At 32.1% G+C, this 25,050-nt stretch overlaps 1 protein-coding gene and 1 pseudogene across 1 annotated transcript; one reads left to right on the top strand and one right to left on the bottom strand.

The window, feature by feature from the left end:
- Positions 1-12,720: 12,720 nt before the first annotated feature.
- LOC119614084 (acetylcholine receptor subunit beta-like 1) lies at positions 12,721-17,602 on the bottom strand. Its single transcript, XM_037970183.1, has 3 exons — positions 17,164-17,602; positions 16,509-17,105; positions 12,721-13,016 (listed from the first exon to the last, which is right to left on the bottom strand). The coding sequence occupies exons 1-3, from the start codon at positions 17,461-17,463 to the stop codon at positions 12,852-12,854; spliced, it is 1,062 nt and encodes a 353-aa protein (XP_037826111.1). The 5' UTR covers positions 17,464-17,602; the 3' UTR covers positions 12,721-12,851.
- Positions 17,603-19,066: 1,464 nt separating this feature from the next.
- On the top strand, positions 19,067-24,789 carry LOC119614085 (annotated as a pseudogene).
- The last annotated feature ends 261 nt before the right edge of the window (positions 24,790-25,050 follow it).

The following is a 25,050-nucleotide window of genomic DNA, read 5'->3' as shown; positions in this document are numbered from 1 at the left end:
AGCCGATTGATATACTTTAAGGTGGGTATAGGACGAATATTATTGTGCGTTACAAACCCCCCCCGGGGCATGTTACCTTGGCGAGACCTCCGCCTTGGTGTTATTGCAATCCCGGGGTATAAAGAGGTGGCCAATACCTCCAGTCCGACCGGGGGCTGAAAAATTGGTTACAGTCTACTGCCTGGCTAAGTCCTTGCATAGATTGCTAGAGGTCAGACCAGAGAACCGCATAATCTGGTACTACGGGTGGCCAGTTGCCCGCAGGACTATGTCCTGGCTGGTCAGTTGGTTGAGGTTCCTTCGGGATCCACGTAGTGGCTGTGGTTTAAACCCAAATTCGCGGGAAGAGTAAGTTGCGGTTAAAAGACTGATGCATGATAATAGTCAATATTTCGGGATAAGTTCGGTGCTGTTGCCGAAAACAACAGATACCCCACAGAGGAGTGACTGTGGGACTAAGCGTTGGAAATGGGTTGGAGTCAATTGTATATGATACGGAATGAATGTAGAGGTATGCGGGCCTCATCCACCCGTATATCTAAATGAGTGTGTCGTATGTTTTTCTCTTATGAGTGTGTCGAATAAATGAGATGTGTGCTGGGTTGAATGATGATGGATGAAAGGTATCATATACAAGTGATACCGATTAATTTTCCTTCCTTGTCCAGATATGTTCAGAGTATACTCTGTTCATATCCGAATTACCACAGCGTGTCACTGTGAGTAAGAACAATGTCTACGGCTTATTGATGGATCGTGCTTCGGTCCACCGGTTACGTCTCTAGGTGCTGTTGCCGAATCAACAGAGCCATAGTAGTGTGGTTGGGCGACATTATGTCGGGGTAGATTGAGCTTGCTCATGATACCTGTCTTTCCCCAACGTGACTACTTTGGCAAGAGATTAGATAGCTCGAGTACTCCAGCAAAGTACTTGCGCATGGACCGGTCATAGCCAATGTGCAAAAATTGCCACCTGAGTTCTTCATTGAAGAAAAAGGGGCGATGGTAGACCGTTCTCAAGTCTACCCTGTGGATGAAAAAGACCACCGTGGGATAAGGCCGACACGGCAGGTGCTCACGTTAAAACTCTCGACAGTCTGTGCGTTACAAACATCAGTTCAAACCCAATATAGCCTCTCCACTAAAGTGGTGTAGGGTATCAAAACAATTTGGTATTATTTCAATCTTGATCGTATCAAATCGAAAATTCTAAAAATATGTATGTATATTGTTACAACAATTTAATCCCCGAAAGTATTTGTACTTGATTGACCCGTTCTTTAATCAATTATTTTGTACTTATCTTAAGGAACCACATTTTTACCGTTCTCCTTACACCGCTCTGGATTGAGTTGAGTACGTATTAGGTAATTAGCTTTCTGTGAAATGGTAAACATATGGTTTGGAGTCAATTACTGACAGGATTATGATGTATTTATACATCAAGCTTGATGCTTGAATGTCAGGCATCTCTTAATGAGATGGTGAAACATTCCGTAGTAGAAATGTACTGAATTTCATTCGTAATGGATTATAGATTGGCACGGATTAGTTAATGTCTGGGGAAACTTTGTGGAAAATCATATCGTAGATAGACGGGTTATCATATGTATATGACATGGCCGTCTTTAATAAAACCCTGAATATATAAACTGTTGTGGGACCCCCATCTTGGTGATGGAGCTAATAAAACAACACAAATGGAAACTTTTCTTAAAACGAAATTTTGATGTAAAAACCTTGAGATAAATTCTACAAATTAAATATTAAGTACTTACAAACCATTTCGTGTTTATTGGCAAACACGTAAAGCCAAACTCTTTAATATTATTGTAAAATAAAATATTTTTCCAACTAAGAAACCAAAAAGTTCAAGGGTGTACGAAAACTAATGGCCTTGACTGTGCATATCAAAAGATTTGTTTAGAATGAGATGTAAAGAATAACTCATTAATTATGCGACCTTAAAATATATATTTTTGTATAATTTCCATTACTTTTAATTTAATTAGATTTTAATCTCTTAAAGTATCTAATTTAGATCAGTGGTAGCCTAAAAAAGAACTCTTTAAATACTTCAAAGTAACATATAAGATTTTCAAACTATTTCTGTTTAATATGGTATGAAAATAGTCACCACCTTAAAACGCAAATTCTTAAAGTTCCATTAGCTTAGTACCAGCTTAATCTTAGAAAAATCTTTTATTAAATAATTACTTTATTTTATGTTTGGTTTTCCTATTAAAAAAATATTTGTTTTTTTTTAATTTTTACGTTTTGTTTTAAGCATCACACCAACCACATCTTCTACTTGACTTTTCCATTGAATTTTTATGATTTGTTTTCAAGTACAAAACTTTAATGGTTAATTATATTATTATTATAAATATTATTATTTTTGGAATTAATTAAGCATTTGTGATTTCGGTACAGGCGCACATTTATTCATTCATTCATTCAGCAATTCAATCATACAAATTTATTTATGCATTTATGTTAATAATCATAATTTCAATTTTATTTTATTGTTATTTAATTTAATTAATTATAATTTTCTGCGGAGGTTTATTTTGCATTTTTTTTTTTAGTAAAAAGAATAAATTTGTATGACAGTTGTTGCCATTAATGATTGACAGAAAGATGTAAACTTGTGATAAAGAATAAAAGAAACCCAGCGAAACGAAATTGATGATGTGTGGAAGAATTTTAAAAATTTAAATAGAATCCAATGGAAAAAAAAGTCAAAAAAAAAAAATCAAAATGTGAAAAAACTATAAAAATGTATCTTATAAAAATATCTTATCGATATTATAGCAGACTGTAGACTAAACTATATTCTGGACTGTAGAATAATAGACTAAACTATAGCTAGACTAGACTATAGACTAGACTATAGACTAGACTATAGACTAGACTATAAACTAGACTATAGACTAGACTATAGACTAGACTATAGACTAGACTAGACTAGACTAGGACTTAGACTAGACTAGACTATAGACTAGACTAGACTATAGACTAGACTAGACTATAGACTAGACTATAGACTAGACTATAGACTAGACTATAGACTAGACTATAGACTAGACTATAGACTAGACTATAGACTAGACTATAAGACTATAGACTATATAGACTAGACTATAGACTAGACTATAGACTAGACTATAGACTAGACTATAGACGTAGACTATAGACTAGACTATAGACTAGACTATAGACTAGACTATAGACTAGACTATCAGACTATAGACTAGACTAGACTATAGACTAGACTAGACTGACCTAGACTAGAGACTAGACTATAGACTAGACTATAGACTAGACTATAGACTAGACTATAGACGACTATAGACTAGACTATAGACTAGACTAGACTAGACTATAGACTAGACTATAGACTAGACTATAGACTAGACTATAGACTAGACTATAGACTAGACTATAGACTAGACTATAGACTAGACTATAGACTAGCCTATAGACTAGACTATAGACTAGACTATAGACTAGACTATAGACTAGACTATAGACTAGACTATAGACTAGACTATAGACTAGACTATAGACTAGACTATAGACTAGACTATAGACTAGACTATAGACTAGACTATAGACTAGACTATAGACTAGACTATAGACTAGACTATAGACTAGACTATAGACTAGACTAGACTATAGACTAGACTAGACTATAGACTAGACTAGACTATAGACTAGACTATAGACTAGACTAGACTATAGACTAGACTATAGACTAGACTATAGACTACACTATAGACTAGACTATAGACTAGACTATAGACTAGACTATAGACTAGACTATAGACTAGACTATAGACTTAGACTATAGACGACTATAGACTAGACTATAGACTAGACTATAGAACTAGACTATAGACTAGACTATAGACTAGACTATAGACTAGACTATAGACTAGACTATAGACTTAGACTATAAGACTAGACTATAGACTAGACTATAAGACTAGACTATAGACTAGACTATAGACTAGACTAGACGAAGACTAGACTAGATAGACTATAGACTAGACTATAGACTAGACTATAGACTAGACTATAGACTAGACTATAGACTAGACTATAGACTAGACTATAGACTAGACTACTAGACTATAGACTACTATAGACTAGACTATAGACTAGACTATAGACTAGACTATAGACTAGACTATAGACTAGACTATAGACTAGACTATAGACTAGACTATAGACTAACTATAGACTAGACTATAGACTAGACTATAGACTAGACTATAGACTAGACTATAGACTAGACTATAGACTAGACTATAGACTAGGACTATAGACTAGACTATAGACTAGACTATAGACTAGACTATAGACTAGACTATAGACTAGACTAGACTATAGACTAGACTATAGACTAGACTATAGACTAGACTATAGACTAGACTATAGACTACTAGACTAGACTATAGACTAGACTATAGACTAGACTATACTAGACTATAGACTAGACTATAGACTAGACTATAGACTAGACTATAGACTACTAGACTAGACTATAGACTAGACTATAGACTAGACTATAGACTAGACTATAGACTAGACTATAGACTAGACTATAGACTAGACTATAGACTAGACTATAGACTAGACTATAGACTAGACTATAGACTAGACTATAGACTAGACTATAGACTAGACTATAGACTAGACTATAGACTAGACTATAGACTAGACTATAGACTAGACTATAGACTAGACTATAGACTAGACTATAGACTAGACTATAGACTAGACTATAGACTAGACTATAGACTAGACTATAGACTAGACTATAGACTAGACTATAGACTAGACTATAGACTAGACTATAGACTAGACTATAGACTAGACTATAGACTAGACTAGAACTAGACTATAGACTAGACTATAGACTAGACTAGACTAGACTATAGACTAGACTATAGACTAGACTATAGACTAGACTATGACTAGACTATAGACTAGACTATAGACTAGACTATAGACTAGACTATAGACTAGACTATAGACTAGACTATAGACTAGACTATAGACTAGACTATAGACTAGACTATAGACTAGACTATAGACTAGACTATAGACTAGACTATAGACTAGACTATAGACTAGACTATAGACTAGACTATAGACTAGACTATAGACTAGACTATAGACTAGACTATAGACTAGACTATAGACTAGACTATAGACTAGACTATAGACTAGACTATAGACTAGACTATAGACTAGACTATAGACTAGACTATAGACTAGACTATAGACTAGACTATAGACTAGACTATAGACTAGACTATAGACTAGACTATAGACTAGACTATAGACTAGACTATAGACTAGACTATAGACTAGACTATAGACTAGACTATAGACTAGACTATAGACTAGACTATAGACTAGACTAGACTAGAGACTATAGACTAGACTAGACTAGACTATGACTAGACTAGACTAGACTATAGACTAGACTATAGACTAGACTATAGACTAGACTATAGACTAGACTATAGACTACTATAGACTAGACTATATACTAGACATACGACTATAGACTAGACTATACTAGACTATAGACTAGACTATAGACTAGACTATAGACTAGACTATAGACTAGACTATGACTAGACTATAGACTAGACTATAGACTAGACTATAGACTAGACTATAGACTATAGACTATAGACTAGACTATAGACTAGACTATAGACTAGACTATAGACTAGACTATAGACTAGACTATAGACTAGACTATAGACTAGACTATAGACTAGACTATAGACTAGACTATAGACTAGACTATAGACTAGACTATAGACTAGACTATAGACTAGACTATAGACTAGACTATAGACTAGACTATAGACTAGACTATAGACTGACTATAGACTAGACTAGACTAGACTATAGACTAGACTACTAGACTATAGACTAGACTATAGACTAGACTATAGACTAGACTATAGACTAGACTATAGACTAGACTAGACTAGACTAGACTATAGACTAGACTATAGACTAGACTAACTAGACTAGACTATAGACTAGACTATAGACTAGACTATAGACTAGACTATAGACTAGACTATAGACTAGACTATAGACTAGACTATAGACTACTAGACTAGACTATAGACTAGACTATAGACTAGACTTAGACTATATAGACTAGACTATAGACAGATTAGACTAGACTATAGACTAGACTATAGACTAGACATAGACTAGATTATAGACTAGACTATAGACTAGACTATAGACTAGACTACTATACTAGACTATAGACTAGACTATAGACTAGACTATAGACTAGACTTAGACAGACTATAGACTAGACTATAGACTAGACTATAGACTAGACTATAGACTAGACTATAGACTAGACGATAGACTAGACTATAGACTAGACTATAGACTAGACTATAGACTAGACTATAGACTAGACTATAGACTAGACTATAGACTAGACTATAGACTAGACTATAGACTAGACTATAGACTAGACTATAGACTAGACTATAGACTAGACTATAGACTAGACTATAGACTAGACTATAGACTAGACTATAGACTAGACTAGAGTACAGTCGAAATTCTAAATACTTTTTTATAATCCTATGGAAGTGATAATTTTACTGGGATGTATTACAGATAAAATCTCGCAATTTCAATACAATTTATACAAAAACTTAAAAAGTTTTGTAACAAAATTTACATTTCTATTTAACCTTGCTTTAGTGAATCAATCTATTAAGTATTAGGTTATGATCACCTAGTGATTGCAGTCACCAATAAAAGGGTGATCCATATTTAGCACATTTCGTGATTTTATAAAAATCTATTGAAAATGTGAAAGCCTTAAAATACTTAGAGAATTCCCAGAAATAATTTTTATTTGGTAATATGATGTCAGCCGCCAATTTAATAAAGGAAATCCGCTAAAAGACTTAATATTTTTTTAACTGATGTCTAGAAGGTAAAAACCTAAACTTTTGACCATTTTTAAACAAATCACGATTTTAATACTTATTTCATAAGTGACAAAAAAAAAAAAACACTCAAATAAATATAAAATATTTTACTACTGCATTTAAATTTTAAAACTGAAAAGAAACTTTAAGGTTTAAAAATAAATTGCATATGTGGAAAACCATAAGGTTTGTTGAAAAAAAAAAAAAAAAAAAAAATACCGAATAAATAAATAAACACATGGGTATAACTAAATAACAAAAAATAAAAATCATAAGGAAATTTTAAACTGTGTAAAATGTAACTTTTATGGGTCAATATGTTTAAAAGCCCTACAATGAGTTATTTACGTTTACTAGAGTTGCAACAAAATAATAATAAATTATTTTTGTAAAAGCAAAAACAAAAGTCTTCCATAGTTGCAACATTTTGTTATCTATGACAAATCATAGTATCTTGCATTACTCTGAGAGAGTATTAAATTAAATATATTTGTAGCATAACATCGATTTTACTATAACATTCCCAGTTGCCGCCCTGTTAGCAACTCATTAATTTGCATTTTTCTTTATACACGCTTGACTTTATTTAAAGTTTATGACTTTGACTTTTTCTTCTCGTTTGTAATTTGGGCCTATACATAAACTTTAAGTTTTCCACTGTTCATTGAGTTTGCTTTCATAGACTTGGCACCAATTTTTTTTTTGCATCTTTTGTTGCACATCATAAGTGGTGTTAATATGCAGATTTTGCTTAAGACATTTGCAATCAATGGTCATTAACAAATCAGCTGAAAGATGTTGAAGATGCTGCTGCTTAAGTAAAATGTTGTGTAATTTATTTGCTAATTTAGCTGCTAAACAAAAATTATACTTGTCAAATAGTTAACAATTAATAATTTTAGTAGCCTGTAAATTAGGTATGAAGAATATTTAATTTATAGCTTAAGGTGCACAGTGGGACTACTACCTAATTTAGGTCCTAAATTGGACTTTACTTTAGTATTTACTCTAAATAGCTTGTATTGTTATTTCGCTGTACTATAGCAAAGACTACAGATTTGACCATAGTATGGTCAACACTCCGACCTATAGTTTAGTTTAAATTTTGGACTACAGCCACGTATGAAGACGAGATTATTGTCTCGGTAATTGTCTACTACATTTAGTCTATCCTCTATAGTCTGGATTATAATCTAATTTGTAGTCTGGACTACAGTCTAATCTGTAGTATAGTAAAATTTTTTAGTCTGGACTTAAGTCTAATCTATAGTCTGGACTATAGTCAGGTTTATAGTCTAGAAAAAAGTCTAAACTATCGTCTAAATAGACTATAGTCAAGTTTATAGTTTGGATTATACTTTGGTATGTAGATAAGTCTGGACAGTAGTCTAGTCTACAGTTTGGACCACAGTCTAGTCTATAGTCTGGACTATAGCACAGTCTATATTCTGGACTATAGTATAGTGTATAGTCTGGACTATAGTACAGTGTATAGTCTGGACTATAGTATAGTGTATAGTCTGGACTATAGTATAGTGTATAGTCTGGACTATAGTATAGTCTATAGTCTGGACTATAGTATAGTCTATAGTCTGGACTATAGTGTAGTCTATAGTCTGGACTATAGTATAGTGTATAGTCTGGACTATAGTATAGTCTATAGTCTAGACTATAGTATAGTCTATAGTCTAGACTATAGAATAGTCTATAGTCTAGACTATAGTATAGTCTATAGTCTAGACTATAGTATAGTCTATAGTCTAGACTATAGTATAGTCTATAGTCTGGACTATAGTATAGTCTATAGTCTAGACTATAGTATAGTCTATAGTCTAGACTATAGTATAGTCTATAGTCTAGACTATAGTATAGTCTATAGTCTAGACTATAGTATAGTCTATAGTCTAGACTATAGTATAGTCTATAGTCTAGACTATAGTATAGTCTATAGTCTAGACTATAGTATAGTCTATAGTCTAGACTATAGTATAGTCTATAGTCTAGACTATAGTATAGTCTATAGTCTAGACTATAGTATAATCAATAGTCTAGACTATAGTATAGTCTATAGTCTAGACTACAGTATAGTCTATAGTCTAGACTACAGTATAGTCTATAGTCTAGACTACAGTATAGTCTATAGTCTAGACTACAGTATAGTCTATAGTCTAGACTATAGTATAGTCTATAGTCTAGACTATAGTATAGTCTATAGTCTAGACTATAGTATAGTCTATAGTCTAGACTAGTATAGTCTATAGTCTAGACTATAGTATAGTCTATAGTCTAGACTATAGTATAGTCTATAGTCTAGACTATAGTATAGTCTATAGTCTAGACTATAGTATAGTCTATAGTCTAACTATAGTATAGTCTATAGTCTAGACTATAGTATAGTCTATAGTCTAGACTATAGTATAGTCTATAGTCTAGACTATAGTATAGTCTATAGTCTAGACTATAGTATAGTCTATAGTCTAGACTATAGTATAGTCTATAGTCTAGACTATAGTATAGTCTATAGTCTAGACTATAGTATAGTCTATAGTCTAGACTATAGTATAGTCTATAGTCTAGACTATAGTATAGTCTATAGTCTAGACTAGGTCCTCTAGATTAGACTATAGTATAGTCTATAGTCTAGACTATAGTAATAGTCTATAGTCTAGACTATAGTATAGTCTATAGTCTAGACTATAGTTATAGTCTATAGTCTAGGACTATAGTATAGCTATTAGTCTAGGACTATAGTATAGTCTATAGTCTAGACTATAGTATAGTCTATAGTCTAGACTATAGTATAGTCTATAGTCTAGACTATAGTATAGTCTATAGTCTAGACTATAGTATAGTCTATAGTCTAGACTATAGTATAGTCTATAGTCTAGACTATAGTATAGTCTATAGTCTAGACTATAGTTATAGTCTATAGTCTAGACTATAGTATGTCTATAGTCTAGACTATAGTCTAGCCTATAGTCTAGACTATAGTCTGGACTATTGTATAGTCTATAGTCTGGACTATAGTAATAGTCTATAGTCTGGACTATAGTATAGTCTATAGTTCTGGACTATAGTATAGTCTATAGTCTGGACTATAGTATAGTCTATAGTCTGGACTATAGTATAGTCTATAGTCTGGACTATAGTATAGTCTATAGTCTGGACTATAGTATAGTCTATAGTCTGGACTATAGTATAGTCTATAGTCTTTACTATAGTATAGTCTATAGTCTGGACTATAGTATAGTCTATAGTCCAGACTGTAGTCTGGACTATAGTATAGTCTATAGTCTGGACTATAGTATGGTCTATAGTCCAGACTATAGTCTGGACTAATAGTATAGTCTATAGTCTGGACTATAGTATAGTCTATAGTCTGGACTATAGTATAGTCTATAGTCTGGACTATAGTATAGTCTATAGTCTGGACTATAGTATAGTCTATAGTCTGGACCATAGTATAGTCTATAGTCTGGACTATAGTAAAGTCAATAGTCTGGACTATAGTATACTCTATAGTCTGGTCTATAGTATAGTCTATAGTCTGGGCTATAGTATAGTCTATAGTCTGGGCTATAGTATAGTCTATAGTCTGGACTATAGTATAGTCTATAGTCTATTGTCTAGTCTATAGTCTGGACTAGTAAAGTCAATAGTCTGGACTATAGTATACTCTATAGTCTGGTCTATAGTATAGTCTATAGTCTGGGCTATAGTATAGTCTATAGTCTGGACTATAGTATAGTCTATTGTCTAGTCTATAGTCTGGACTATAGTATAGTCTATAGTCTGGACTATAGTATAGTCTATAGTCTGGTATATAGTATACTCTATAGTCTGGAATATAGTATACTCTATAGTCTGGATTATAGTATACTCTATTGTCTGGACTATAGTATACTATATAGTCTGGACTATAGTATATTCTATAGTCTGGACTATAGTATATTCTATAGTCTGGACTATAGTATAGTCTATAGTCTGGACTATAGTATATTCTATAGTCTATAGTGTAGACTATAGCATGGTCTATAGTATAAGACTATAGTATAGTCTATAGTCTAGACTATAGTGTAGTCTACAGTCTGGACTTTAGTATATTCTATAGTCTGTACTATAGGCTGGGCTACAGTCTGGATTATAGTCTGGACTATAGTTTGCACTATAGTATGGACTACAGTCTGAACTATAGTCTGAACTATAGTCCCTATAATCTGTAGAGTCTAGATTATAGTCTGGTATATAGTTTGGACAAAGGTCTGGTGTTGTCAGAGTTATTGTGGTCTATAGTTTGGACTATAGTCTAGTCTGGACTATATTGTAGTCTATATTTTGGACACTAGTCTAGACTTCAGTCGTGACTATAGTTTTATTTTTAGTCTAGGGATACCACTATGTGCGTTAAGTTGTGACTACACATCTCGTACCAAAATGTTTGTTGCTTAAGTCTTTTGTTTTCTTGTATTCACCCAAATTTGAACATATTATTTAACCAATTAGAATATTATTAAATTGTTAATTGTTGCTTTAAAGAAATGTTAAACATATTAATATTGTTAACATGTAACATTGCGTTAGCTTAAACTTAAAATATATTTTCAAAGTAACTTGTAGGTGAAGTTTTATTTTTTGCAAAAATTTTTCAAATCTTTAGAGAAATCTTTATGAATTTTAATTTTTAAACTAAAAAAAAAACATAAAGATTTACCTTGTTGTTATTTTATGTTGTTGTAATATTAATAATACTTTGTATTATGTTTTTGTTTATCTAATTAAAATCAAACGCACGTTGTATCTTTATGACAGCAGCTGGAATTTGAAGATTTACATTTTGATAAACAAAGTTTAACATTTAACGTAGTGGGCAGGGTCAGTTAGGTTTAGAAGAATGAATATTAAATTTTAAATATTTAACATAAAATTTAAAACTTTAGGTTTGATCATATATATTTGGTGATTCTTTCTGATGACATTTTAAATAAAACCATTTCCATGTCTTCAATTTTATTTTCAATTCATTTGCTTTTATTTTATTTTCACTTGAATTTCGTTTTTCTCTTTTACAAATTTTCAATTACAATTTGAATTATCTTTCTACTTATTATGCGCTTTCGTTCGTTTCTAGTCATTTTTGAAAATTTTGAGCAATTTGAGTTAAATTTTGTTCGTTTTGTGCTAATAAGCTCTTAAATCTAAAAAGGGAATTTCTTAATTATAATTTTAAAACCAAAACAAAAAAACTAAAAATTAATAACAATTGTTCGATGAGAAACTCTGAAAAAAAATAATTTTAATTAAAAAAGAATCATGATCTATAATGAAGTGATTAATTGCCTTCAATATGGTTTTTAAACTGCAAAAAATTGATTTATTTCTAAATGATTTTTTTTGCATTTTTGTTTTTTTGTCTTATAAAAATTTGTTACTAGTAAAAAAGTAATTTAATATTAATTAGGGTTTTCTAAAACAATTATTGTTTTATTGTTATATGTATTCTGTAGCTGTTTTATGTTTTATATTAAATTCAAAACGTTTTTTTATTATTTAAACTACTTATTTTGTTTTTCAATTAAAAATATAACATTTTCTTTATATTTTCTCTTATTGATTTTGATTTTTTGGGGGGGAAGTGATGATTTGTTGGGTGATATAGTTTTTATTTGTTTTTTTTTTTTCAACTAGTTTTTTTATAATTATTTAAATATTTTATTTTTTTTTTCTAATTATTATGTTGCAATTTGCAATGTTTAACTTTAATGTTTTAGTTTTTGTTACTTAATTTAATATAAAAACATTTTTTCATCTTTTATTTTCCTTGGTTTTTGTTGGTTTTGCTTTAAAATATCCAATTTATTTTCCTCTATAAATTTCAATAATACGATCTTGATCCACGTATTCGAAAATGTGTGGGGCATCCATTAAAATACCAATGGTACCGGCAGTGGTAACAATAAAGAACAAATATAATTGTAAACGATCTATAACCATGGCAACATATTTCCAATCTTCTCGGGTCTGTAAAGGCAAACGTTTAAAGTTTACTACTTAAAATAATAATAACACTATATAATAATAATGACACTATAATAATGTAGTTCGGTCTATAATCAGGACTAACATAGTCAAGTATTAGATAGTTTTAATAGTCAAGATTATAGTTCTTTATACTCAGGATTATATCTCAATATAGTCTATATTCTAGTCTAGTACCCAGTTTAGGCTACAGCTACAGCCTAGTCTATAATCTAGTCTATAGTCTAGCCTATAGTCTAGTCTATAGTCTAGTCTATAGTCTAGTCTATAGTGTAGTCTATAGTCTAGTCTATAGTCTAGTCTATAGTCTAGTCTATAGTCTAGTCTATAGTGTAGTCTATAGTCTAGTCTATAGTCTAGTCTATAGTCTAGTCTATAGTCTAGTCTATAGTCTAGTCTTAGTCTAGTCTATAGTCTAGTCTATAGTCTAGTCTATAGTCTAGTCTATAGTCTAGTCTATAGTCTAGTCTATAGTCTAGTCTATAGTCTAGTCTATAGTCTAGTCTATAGTCTAGTCTACAGTCTAGTCTATAGTCTAGTCTATAGTCTAGTCTATAGTCTAGTCTATAGTCTAGTCTATAGTCTAGTCTATAGTCTAGTCTATAGTCTAGTCTATAGTCTAGTCTATAGTCTAGTCTATAGTCTAGTCTATAGTCTAGTCTATAGTCTAGTCTATAGTCTATAGTCTATAGTCTAGTCTATAGTCTAGTCTATAGTCTAGTCTATAGTCTAGTCTATAGTCTAGTCTATAGTCTAGTCTATAGTCTAGTCTATAGTCTAGTCTATAGTCTAGTCTATAGTCTAGTCTATAGTCTAGTCTATAGTCTAGTCTATAGTCTAGTCTATAGTCTAGTCTATAGTCTAGTCTATAGTCTAGTCTATAGTCTAGTCTATAGTCTAGTCTATAGTCTAGTCTATAGTCTAGTCTATAGTCTAGTCTATAGTCTAGTCTATAGTCTAGTCTATAGTCTAGTCTATAGTCTAGTCTATAGTCTAGTCTATAGTCTAGTCTATAGTCTAGTCTATAGTCTAGTCTATAGTCTAGTCTATAGTCTAGTCTATAGTCTAGTCTATAGTCTAGTCTATAGTCTAGTCTATAGTCTAGTCTATAGTCTAGTCTATAGTTAGTCTATAGTCTATTCTATAGTCTAGTCTAGTCTAGTCTATAGTCTAGTCTATAGTCTAGTCTATAGTCTAGTTTATAGTCTAGTCTATAGTCTTGTCTATAGTCTAGTCTATAGTCTAGTCTATAGTCTAGTCTATAGTCTAGTCTATAGTCTAGTCTATAGTCTAGTCTATTGTCTAGTCTATTGTCTAGTCTATAGTCTAGTCTATAGTCTAGTCTATAGTCTAGTCTATAGTCTAGTCTATAGTCTAGTCTATAGTCTAGTCTATAGTCTAGTCTATAGTCTAGTCTATAGTCTAGTCTATAGTCTAGTCTATAGTCTAGTCTATAGTCTAGTCTATAGTCTAGTCTATAGTCTAGTCTATAGTCTAGTCTATAGTCTAGTCTATAGTCTAGTCTATAGTCTAGTCTATAGTCTAGTCTATAGTCTAGTCTATAGTCTAGTCTATAGTCTAGTCTATAGTCTAGTCTATAGTCTAGTCTATAGTCTAGTCTATAGTCTAGTCTATAGTCTAGTCTATAGTCTAGTCTATAGTCTAGTCTATAGTCTAGTCTATAGTCTAGTCTATAGTCTAGTCTATAGTCTAGTCTATAGTCTAGTCTATGTATAGTCTATAGTCTAGTCTATAGTCTAGTCTATAGTCTAGTCTATAGTCTAGTCTATAGTCTAGTCTATAGTCTAGTCTATAGTCTAGTCTATAGTCTAGTCTATAGTCTAGTCTATAGTCTAGTCTATAGTCTAGTCTATAGTCTAGTCTATAGTCTAGTCTATAGTCTAGTCTATAGTCTAGTCTATAGTCTAGTCTATAGTATAGTCTATAGTCTAGTCTATAGTCTAGTCTATTGTCTAGTCTATAGTCTAGTCTATAGTCTAGTCTAGTCTAGTCTATAGTCTAGTCTAGTCTATAGTCTAGTCTATAGTCTAGTATAGTAGTCTATAGTCTAGTCTATAGTCTAGTCTATAGTCTAGTCTATAGTCTAGTCTATAGTCTAGTCTATAGTATAGTCTATAGTCTAGTCTATAGTCTAGTCTATAGTCTAGTCTATAGTCTAGTCTATAGTCTAGTCTATAGTCTACTCTATAGTCTAGTCTATAGTCTTGTCTATAGTCTAGTCTATAGTCTAGTCTATAGTCTAGTCTATAGTCTAGTCTATAGTCTAGTCTATAGTCTAGTCTATAGTCTAGTCTATAGTCTAGTCTATAGTCTAGTCTATAGTCTAGTCTATAGTCTAGTCTATAGTCTAGTCTATAGTCTAGTCTATAGTCTAGTCTATAGTCTAGTCTATAGTCTAGTCTATAGTCTAGTCTATAGTCTAGTCTATAGTCTAGTCTATAGTCTAGTCTATAGTCTAGTCTATAGTCTAGTCTATAGTCTAGTCTATAGTATAGTCTATAGTCTAGTCTATAGTCTAGTCTATTGTCTAGTCTATAGTCTAGTCCATAGTCTAGTCTATAGTCTAGTCTATTGTCTAGTCTATAGTCTAGTCTATAGTCTAGTCTAGTCTATAGTCTAGTCTATAGTCTAGTCTATAGTCTAGTCTATAGTCTAGTCTATAGTCTAGTCTATAGTCTAGTCTATAGTCTAGTCTATAGTCTAGTCTATAGTCTAGTATATAGTCTAGTCTATAGTCTAGTCTATAGTCTAGTCTATAGTCTAGTCTATAGTCTAGTCTATAGTCTAGTCTATAGTCTAGTCTATAGTCTAGTCTATAGTCTAGTCTATAGTCTAGTCTATAGTCTAGTCTATAGTCTAGTCTAGTCTATAGTCTAGTCTAGTCTATAGTCTAGTCTAGTCTATAGTCTAGTCTATAGTCTAGTCTAGTCTATAGTCTAGTCTAGTCTAGTCTATAGTCTAGTCTAGTCTAGTCTAGTCTATAGTCTAGTCTAGTCTAGTCTAGTCTATAGTCTAGTCTAGTCTATAGTCTAGTCTATAGTCTAATCTATAGTCTAGTCTATAGTCTAGTCTATATTCTAGTCTATAGTCTAGTCTATAGTCTAGTCTATAGTCTAGTCTATAGTATAGTCTAGTCTATAGTCTAGTCTATAGTCTAGTCTATAGTCTAGTCTATAGTCTAGTCTATAGTCTAGTCTATAGTCTAGTCTATAGTCTAGTCTATAGTCTAGTCTATAGTCTAGTCTATAGTCTAGTCTATAGTCTAGTCTATAGTCTAGTCTATAGTCTAGTCCATAGTCCAGTCTACAATCTAGTCTGTACTCTAGTCTATGGTGTAGTCTAATTGATCTGGATTATAATATAGTCTTGTCGGAAGTAAAGTTCAGGCTATAGTGTAGGAAAAATTCTACACCTCCATGCATTCTCCTGAATAAAGACTCTTCTCCAGACTACTTGTATATACAAATCTTCATTCCTTAAATGCTCCGCTATAAACTCTACCGCCTCGGTGGCCTTACTCGCCTCTGGCGACAATAAAATCGAATCAGAGGACTCACTCTCTCGACGTCCATGATCACCAATACCCAGCTCAGCACCACTATTAACTTTACGATTTATTTTACAATTTGGATGATGTAAATCCGACAATTCCATAACTTCCATTTTCGATTGTTTACCCCCGATGGCACTTATCTGCTTCGGCATCTCAGCTGGTGAACCATATGAAGTGGGATACGTTTGAGCACTAGTGCCAGGCATTTCCATCATCCAACGAAGACGTGTCTTGCGTGGACGTTTCATTAGCAAGATGGCAGGTAGATATTGTAGAAAAGCTCTACGTATCCAGTTGGGCATACGATGCGTGCGAGGACCTCGGAAATTCCAATTGATAATGACGACCGTTACCAAAATCGAAACGGTATTCATGATAAAGGTGAAGAGTAAGTATTTGGCTATGAGTGGCAGCACTAGGGAAGTGGGCGGTAGAATTTTCGATACAAGCAACAGGAACACAACCAGTGACAGTAAAATGCTAATACCCAAAGTCACCTAAAGAGAAAAATGGATAAAAATGATTTCATCTAGAAATAAAGTTTAAGGACTATACCTTTTCTCCAGCTTCTGCGGGCAAATAAAATACCAAAACACAAAGGAATGAAATCAGCACAGTGGGCAAAATTAAATTCACCGTGTAGAAGAGAGTTTTCCTGCGTATAATGATGTAAAATGTAATATCGGTTTCCGTAGGATGATTACCATCACCCTCATAGACATTTAAGTAGGCGGGCACTTCTATTATATCCCAAGTACCCGATTTCCAATAATCCGATAAATCCACAAAATTCTTATTGTTATACAAAGCCAGCGACACCTGATCACCATTAAAGGTCCACGAACCAAATTTCATAATACAAGTCTGTTGATCGAAGGGAAAGTAGGTGACATCAATGGTGCAAGAACTTTGATAAATGGCCGGAGGTACCCAAAGAACCTCACCGGTAGGATAAATTAAAACGTTAGATTTATAACGCACTTCGTAGTTACCATCAGCACTAGGAGATGGATTCGGAGTTTGGTCATGAGGAAAGAAAATAATGTATATTAGTATTTTATTTATTTGATATTGGGGGAAAGGGTTTATTATTTATTACTTAAATAATCTTTATTGTTATAACAAATTGTTAATAAGATTGTTAATATCGTTAGACTTCAAAAGCTGTACATTTTCGTTGGTATTATATAAGTATATAAATGGACTATGATTATTTTTTAATTTTTTTGCATTATTTGGATATGATAGTGTTTAATGATTTCCTAAATGGTTCCTTATCTTAACAAGCCTTTTTTTTCGGAATGCTAAAAAGCATTTTTCCTTTAGCCAGTGTTTGTTTTAAACACTCACCTGTTGAAAGCCTAAAGAAATTAAGGTTAAAGTTTTCGGAGTTCTTTTTAGGGACTTGGTTTTACAGGGGCAAACTACTGTTTTTTTGGGGGGGTTATATTACTTTTACTATTAAGCAGTTTACAGAGGATGTTTTTTTTGATATGGATTGACTATTACAAGTTATTTTAATCTCCTTTGGAAAAATCCTTGCCTTTTGCCGATAGTTAACAAATTTCAAGGATTTTTTTAGGAGTTATGCTGCGTTTTTTTATAAATTTTAATTTCGAACAAAACAAGAAAATCAAGTCTGGTATAATCCAAATTTTAAGTCGTAATTTCTAGGGCTGCCATAATGATTACATTCCTGATCTAGATTAAGGAGGAAAGTATTAGTTTTAAGATATATTTATGATACTTGTTTGGCAATGGTTTTATGATGGACAATAGACAACACATATGAAAATGTTGTTAAAATTCCTATAAAAATATGGTTTTGTTTATACTTTCCTCCTTAATCTATCAGGAATGTAATCATTATGGCAGCCCTAGAATTACGACTTAAAATTTGGATTACCAGACTTGATTTCTTGTTTTGTTCGAAATTAAAATTTATAAAAACAACGCAGCATAACTCCTAAAAAAATCCTTGAAATTTGTTAACTATCGGCAAAAGGCAAGGATTTTTCCAAAGGAGATTAAAATAACTTGTAATAGTCAATCCATATCAAAAAAAAACATCCTCTGAAACTGCTTAATAGTAAAAGTAATATAACCCCCCCAAAAAAACAGTAGTTTGCCCCTGTAAAACCAAGTCCCTAAAAAGAACTCCGAAAACTTTAACCTTAATTTCTTTAGGCTTTCAACAGGTGAGTGTTTAAAACAAACACTGGCTAAAGGAAAAATGCTTTTAGCATTCCGAAAAAAAAGGCTTGTTAAGATAAGGAACCATTTAGGAAATCATTAAACACTATCATATCCAAATAATGCAAAAAAATTAAAAAATAATCATAGTCCATTTATATACTTATATAATACCAACGAAAATGTACAGCTTTTGAAGTCTAACGATATTAACAATCTTATTAACAATTTGTTATAACAATAAAGATTATTTAAGTAATAAATAATAAACCCTTTCCCCCAATATCAAATAAATAAAATACTAATATACATTATTTTCTTTCCTCATGACCAAACTCCGAATCCATCTCCTAGTGCTGATGGTAACTACGAAGTGCGTTATAAATCTAACGTTTTAATTTATCCTACCGGTGAGGTTCTTTGGGTACCTCCGGCCATTTATCAAAGTTCTTGCACCATTGATGTCACCTACTTTCCCTTCGATCAACAGACTTGTATTATGAAATTTGGTTCGTGGACCTTTAATGGTGATCAGGTGTCGCTGGCTTTGTATAACAATAAGAATTTTGTGGATTTATCGGATTATTGGAAATCGGGTACTTGGGATATAATAGAAGTGCCCGCCTACTTAAATGTCTATGAGGGTGATGGTAATCATCCTACGGAAACCGATATTACATTTTACATCATTATACGCAGGAAAACTCTCTTCTACACGGTGAATTTAATTTTGCCCACTGTGCTGATTTCATTCCTTTGTGTTTTGGTATTTTATTTGCCCGCAGAAGCTGGAGAAAAGGTATAGTCCTTAAACTTTATTTCTAGATGAAATCATTTTATCCATTTTTCTCTTTAGGTGACTTTGGGTATTAGCATTTTACTGTCACTGGTTGTGTTCCTGTTGCTTGTATCGAAAATTCTACCGCCCACTTCCCTAGTGCTGCCACTCATAGCCAAATACTTACTCTTCACCTTTATCATGAATACCGTTTCGATTTTGGTAACGGTCGTCATTATCAATTGGAATTTCCGAGGTCCTCGCACGCATCGTATGCCCAACTGGATACGTAGAGCTTTTCTACAATATCTACCTGCCATCTTGCTAATGAAACGTCCACGCAAGACACGTCTTCGTTGGATGATGGAAATGCCTGGCACTAGTGCTCAAACGTATCCCACTTCATATGGTTCACCAGCTGAGATGCCGAAGCAGATAAGTGCCATCGGGGGTAAACAAATCGAAAATGGAAGTTATGGAATTGTCGGATTTACATCATCCAAATTGTAAATAAATCGTAAAGTTAATAGTGGTGCTGAGCTGGGTATTGGTGATCATGGACGTCGAGAGAGTGAGTCCTCTGATTCGATTTTATTGTCGCCAGAGGCGAGTAAGGCCACCGAGGCGGTAGAGTTTATAGCGGAGCATTTAAGGAATGAAGATTTGTATATACAAGTAAGTCTGGAGAAGAGTCTTTATTCAGGAGAATGCATGGAGGTGTAGAATTTTTCCTACACTATAGCCTGAACTTTACTTCCGACAAGACTATATTATAATCCAGATCAATTAGACTACACCATAGACTAGAGTACAGACTAGATTGTAGACTGGACTATGGACTAGACTATAGACTAGACTATAGACTAGACTATAGACTAGACTATAGACTAGACTATAGACTAGACTATAGACTAGACTATAGACTAGACTATAGACTAGACTATAGACTAGACTATAGACTAGACTATAGACTAGACTATAGACTAGACTATAGACTAGACTATACTATAGACTAGACTATAGACTAGACTATAGACTAGACTATAGACTAGAATATAGACTAGACTATAGACTAGACTATAGATTAGACTATAGACTGACTATAGACTAGACTAGACTATAGACTAGACTAGACTAGACTAGACTAGACTAGACTAGACTAGACTAGACTAGACTAGACTACTAGACTAGACTATAGACTAGACTAGACTATAGACTAGACTATAGACTAGACTAGACTATAGACTAGACTAGACTATAGACTAGACTAGACTATAGACTAGACTATAGACTAGACTATAGACTAGACTATAGACTAGACTATAGACTAGACTATAGACTAGACTATAGACTAGACTATAGACTAGACTATAGACTAGACTATAGACTAGACTATAGACTAGACTATATACTAGACTATAGACTAGACTATAGACTAGACTATAGACTAGACTATAGACTAGACTATAGACTAGACTATAGACTAGACTATAGACTAGACTATAGACTAGACTATAGACTAGACTAGACTATAGACTAGACTATAGACTAGACAATAGACTAGACTATAGACTAGACTATGGACTAGACTATAGACTAGACAATAGACTAGACTATAGACTAGACTATAGACTATACTATAGACTAGACTATAGACTAGACTATAGACTAGACTATAGACTAGACTATAGACTAGACTATAGACTAGACTATAGACTAGACTATAGACTAGACTATAGACTAGACTATAGACTAGACTATAGACTAGACTATAGACTAGACTATAGACTAGACTATAGACTAGACTATAGACTAGACTATAGACTAGACTATAGACTAGACTATAGACTAGACTATAGACTAGACTATAGACTAGACTATAGACTAGACTATAGACTAGACTATAGACTAGACTATAGACAAGACTATAGACTAGACTATAGAGTAGACTATAGACTAGACTATAGACTAGACTATAGACTAGACTATAGACTAGACTATAGACTAGACTATAGACTAGACTATAGACTAGACTATAGACTAGACTATAGACTAGACTATAGACTAGACTATAGACTAGACTATAGACTAGACTATAGACTAGACTATAGACTAGACTATAGACTAGACTATAGACTAGACTAGACTATAGACTAGACTAGACTAGACTATAGACTAGACTATAGACTAGACAATAGACTAGACTATAGACTAGACTATGACTATACTATAGACTAGACTATAGACTAGACTATAGACTAGACTATAGACTAGACTATAGACTAGACTATAGACTAGACTATAGACTAGACTATAGACTAGACTATAGACTAGACTATAGACTAGACTATAGACTATACATAGACTATACTATAGACTAGACTATAGACTAGACTATAGACTAGACTATAGACTAGACTATAGACTAGACTATAGACTAGACTATAGACTATAGACTAGACTATAGACTAGACTATAGACTAGACTATAGACTAGACTATAGACTAGACTATAGACTAGACTATAGACTAGACTATAGACTAGACTATAGACTAGACTATACTAGACTATAGACTAGACTATAGACTAGACTATAGACTAGACTATAGACTAGACTATAGACTAGACTATAGACTAGACTATAGACTAGACTATAGACTAGACTATAGACTAGACTATAGACTAGACTATAGACTAGACTATAGACTAGACTATAGACTAGACTATAGACTAGACTATAGACTAGACTATTAGACTAGACTATATACTATAGACTATAGACTAGACTATAGACTAGACTATAGACTAGACTATAGACTAGACTATAGACTAGACAATAGACTAGACAATAGACTAGACTATAGACTAGACTATAGACTAGACTATAGACTAGACTATAGACTAGACTATAGACTAGACTATAGACAAGACTATAGACTAGACTATAAACTAGACTATAGACTAGACTATAGACTAGACTATAGACTAGACTAGACTAAACTATAGACTAGACTATAGACTAGACTATAGACTAGACTATAGACTAACTATAGACTAGACTATAGACTAGACTATAGACTAGACTATAGACTAGACTATAGACTAGACTATAGACTAGACTATAGACTAGACTATAGACTAGACTATAGACTAGACTATAGACTAGACTATAGACTAGACTAGACTATAGACTAGACTATAGACTAGACTATAGACTAGACTATAGACTAGACTATAGACTAGACTATAGACTAGACTATAGACTAGACTATAGACTAGACTATAGACTAGACTATAGACTAGACTATAGACTATACTATAGACTAGACTAGACTAGACTATAGACTAGACTATAGACTAGACTATAGACTAGACTATAGACTAGACTATAGACTAGACTATAGACTATAGACTAGACTATAGACTAGACTATAGACTAGACTATAGACTAGACTATAGACTAGACTATAGACTAGACTATAGACTAGACTATAGACTAGACTATAGACTAGACTATAGACTAGACTATAGACTAGACTATAGACTAGACTATAGACTAGACTATAGACTAGACTATAGACTAGACTATAGACTAGACTATAGACTAGACTATAGACTAGACTATAGACTAGACTATAGACTAGACTATAGACTAGACTATAGACTAGACTATAGACTAGACTATAGACTAGACTATAGACTAGACTATAGACTAGACTATAGACTAGACTATAGACTAGACTATAGACTAGACTATAGACTAGACTATAGACTAGACTATAGACTAGACTATAGACTAGACTATAGACTAGACTATAGACTATAGACTAGACTATAGACTAGACTATAGACTAGACTATAGACTAGACTATAGACTACACTATAGACTAGACTATAGACTAGACTATAGACTAGACTATAGGCTAGACTATAGACTAGATTATAGACTAGGCTGTAGCTGTAGCCTAAACTGGGTACTAGACTAGAATATAGACTATATATTGAGATATAATCCTGAGTATAAAAGAACTATAATCTTGACTATTAAAACTATCTAATACTTGACTATGTTAGTCCTGATTATAGACCGAACTACATTATTATAGTGTCATTATTATTATATAGTGTTATTATTATTTTAAGTAGTAAACTTTAAACGTTTGCCTTTACAGACCCGAGAAGATTGGAAATATGTTGCCATGGTTATAGATCGTTTACAATTATATTTGTTCTTTATTGTTACCACTGCCGGTACCATTGGTATTTTAATGGATGCCCCACACATTTTCGAATACGTGGATCAAGATCGTATTATTGAAATTTATAGAGGAAAATAAATTGGATATTTTAAAGCAAAACCAACAAAACCAAGGAAAATAAAAGATGAAAAAATGTTTTTATATTAAATTAAGTAACAAAAACTAAAACATTAAAGTTAAACATTGCAAATTGCAACAATAATAATTAGAAAAAAAAAATAAAAATATTTAAATAATTATAAAAAAAACTAGTTGAAAAAAAAAAAACAAATAAAAACTATATCACCACAACAAATCATCACTTCCCCCCCAAAAAATCAAAATCAATAAGAGAAAATATAAAGAAAATGTTATATTTTTAATTGAAAAACAAAATAAGTAGTTTAAATAATAAAAAAAACGTTTTGAATTTAATATAAAACATAAAACAGCTACAGAATACATATAACAATAAAAACAATAATTGTTTTAGAAAACCCTAATTAATATTAAATTACTTTTTTTACTAGTAACAAATTTTTATAAGACAAAAAAACAAAATGCAAAAAAAAATCATTTAGAAATAAATCAATTTTTTGCAGTTTAAAAACCATATTGAAGGCAATTAATCACTTCATTATAAGATCATGATTCTTTTTAATTAAAATTATTTTTTTTCAGAGTTTCTCATCGAACAATTGTTATTAATTTTTTAGTTTTTTTGTTTTGGTTTAAAATTATAATTAAGAAATTCCCTTTTTAGATTTTAAGAGCTTATTAGCACAAAACGAAACAAAAATTTAACTCAAATTGCTCAAAATTTTCAAAAATGACTAGAAACGAACGAAAGCGCATAATAAGTAGAAAGATAATTCAAATTGTAATTGAAAATTTGTAAAAGAGAAAAACGAAATTCAAGTGAAAATAAAATAAAAGCAAATGAATTGAAAATAAAATTGAAGACATGGAAATGGTTTTATTTAAAATGTCATCAGAAAGAATCACCAAATATATATGATCAAACCTAAAGTTTTAAATTTTATGTTAAATATTTAAATTTAATATTCATTCTTCTAAACCTAACTGACCCTGCCCACTACGTTAAATGTTAAACTTTGTTTATCAAAATGTAAATCTTCAAATTCCAGCTGCTGTCATAAAGATACAACGTGCGTTTGATTTTAAATTAGATAAACAAAAACATAAATACAAAGTATTATTAATATTACAACA

Source organism: Lucilia sericata, unplaced genomic scaffold (genome assembly GCF_015586225.1).
Source record: "Lucilia sericata isolate MDLA Ls3-8-SP2 unplaced genomic scaffold, ASM1558622v1 Contig002574F_arrow, whole genome shotgun sequence".
Taxonomy (NCBI): Eukaryota; Metazoa; Arthropoda; class Insecta; order Diptera; family Calliphoridae; genus Lucilia; species Lucilia sericata.
The sequence above is the reverse complement of the archived record's forward strand: the minus strand, read 5'-3'. Positions and strand labels throughout refer to the sequence as shown.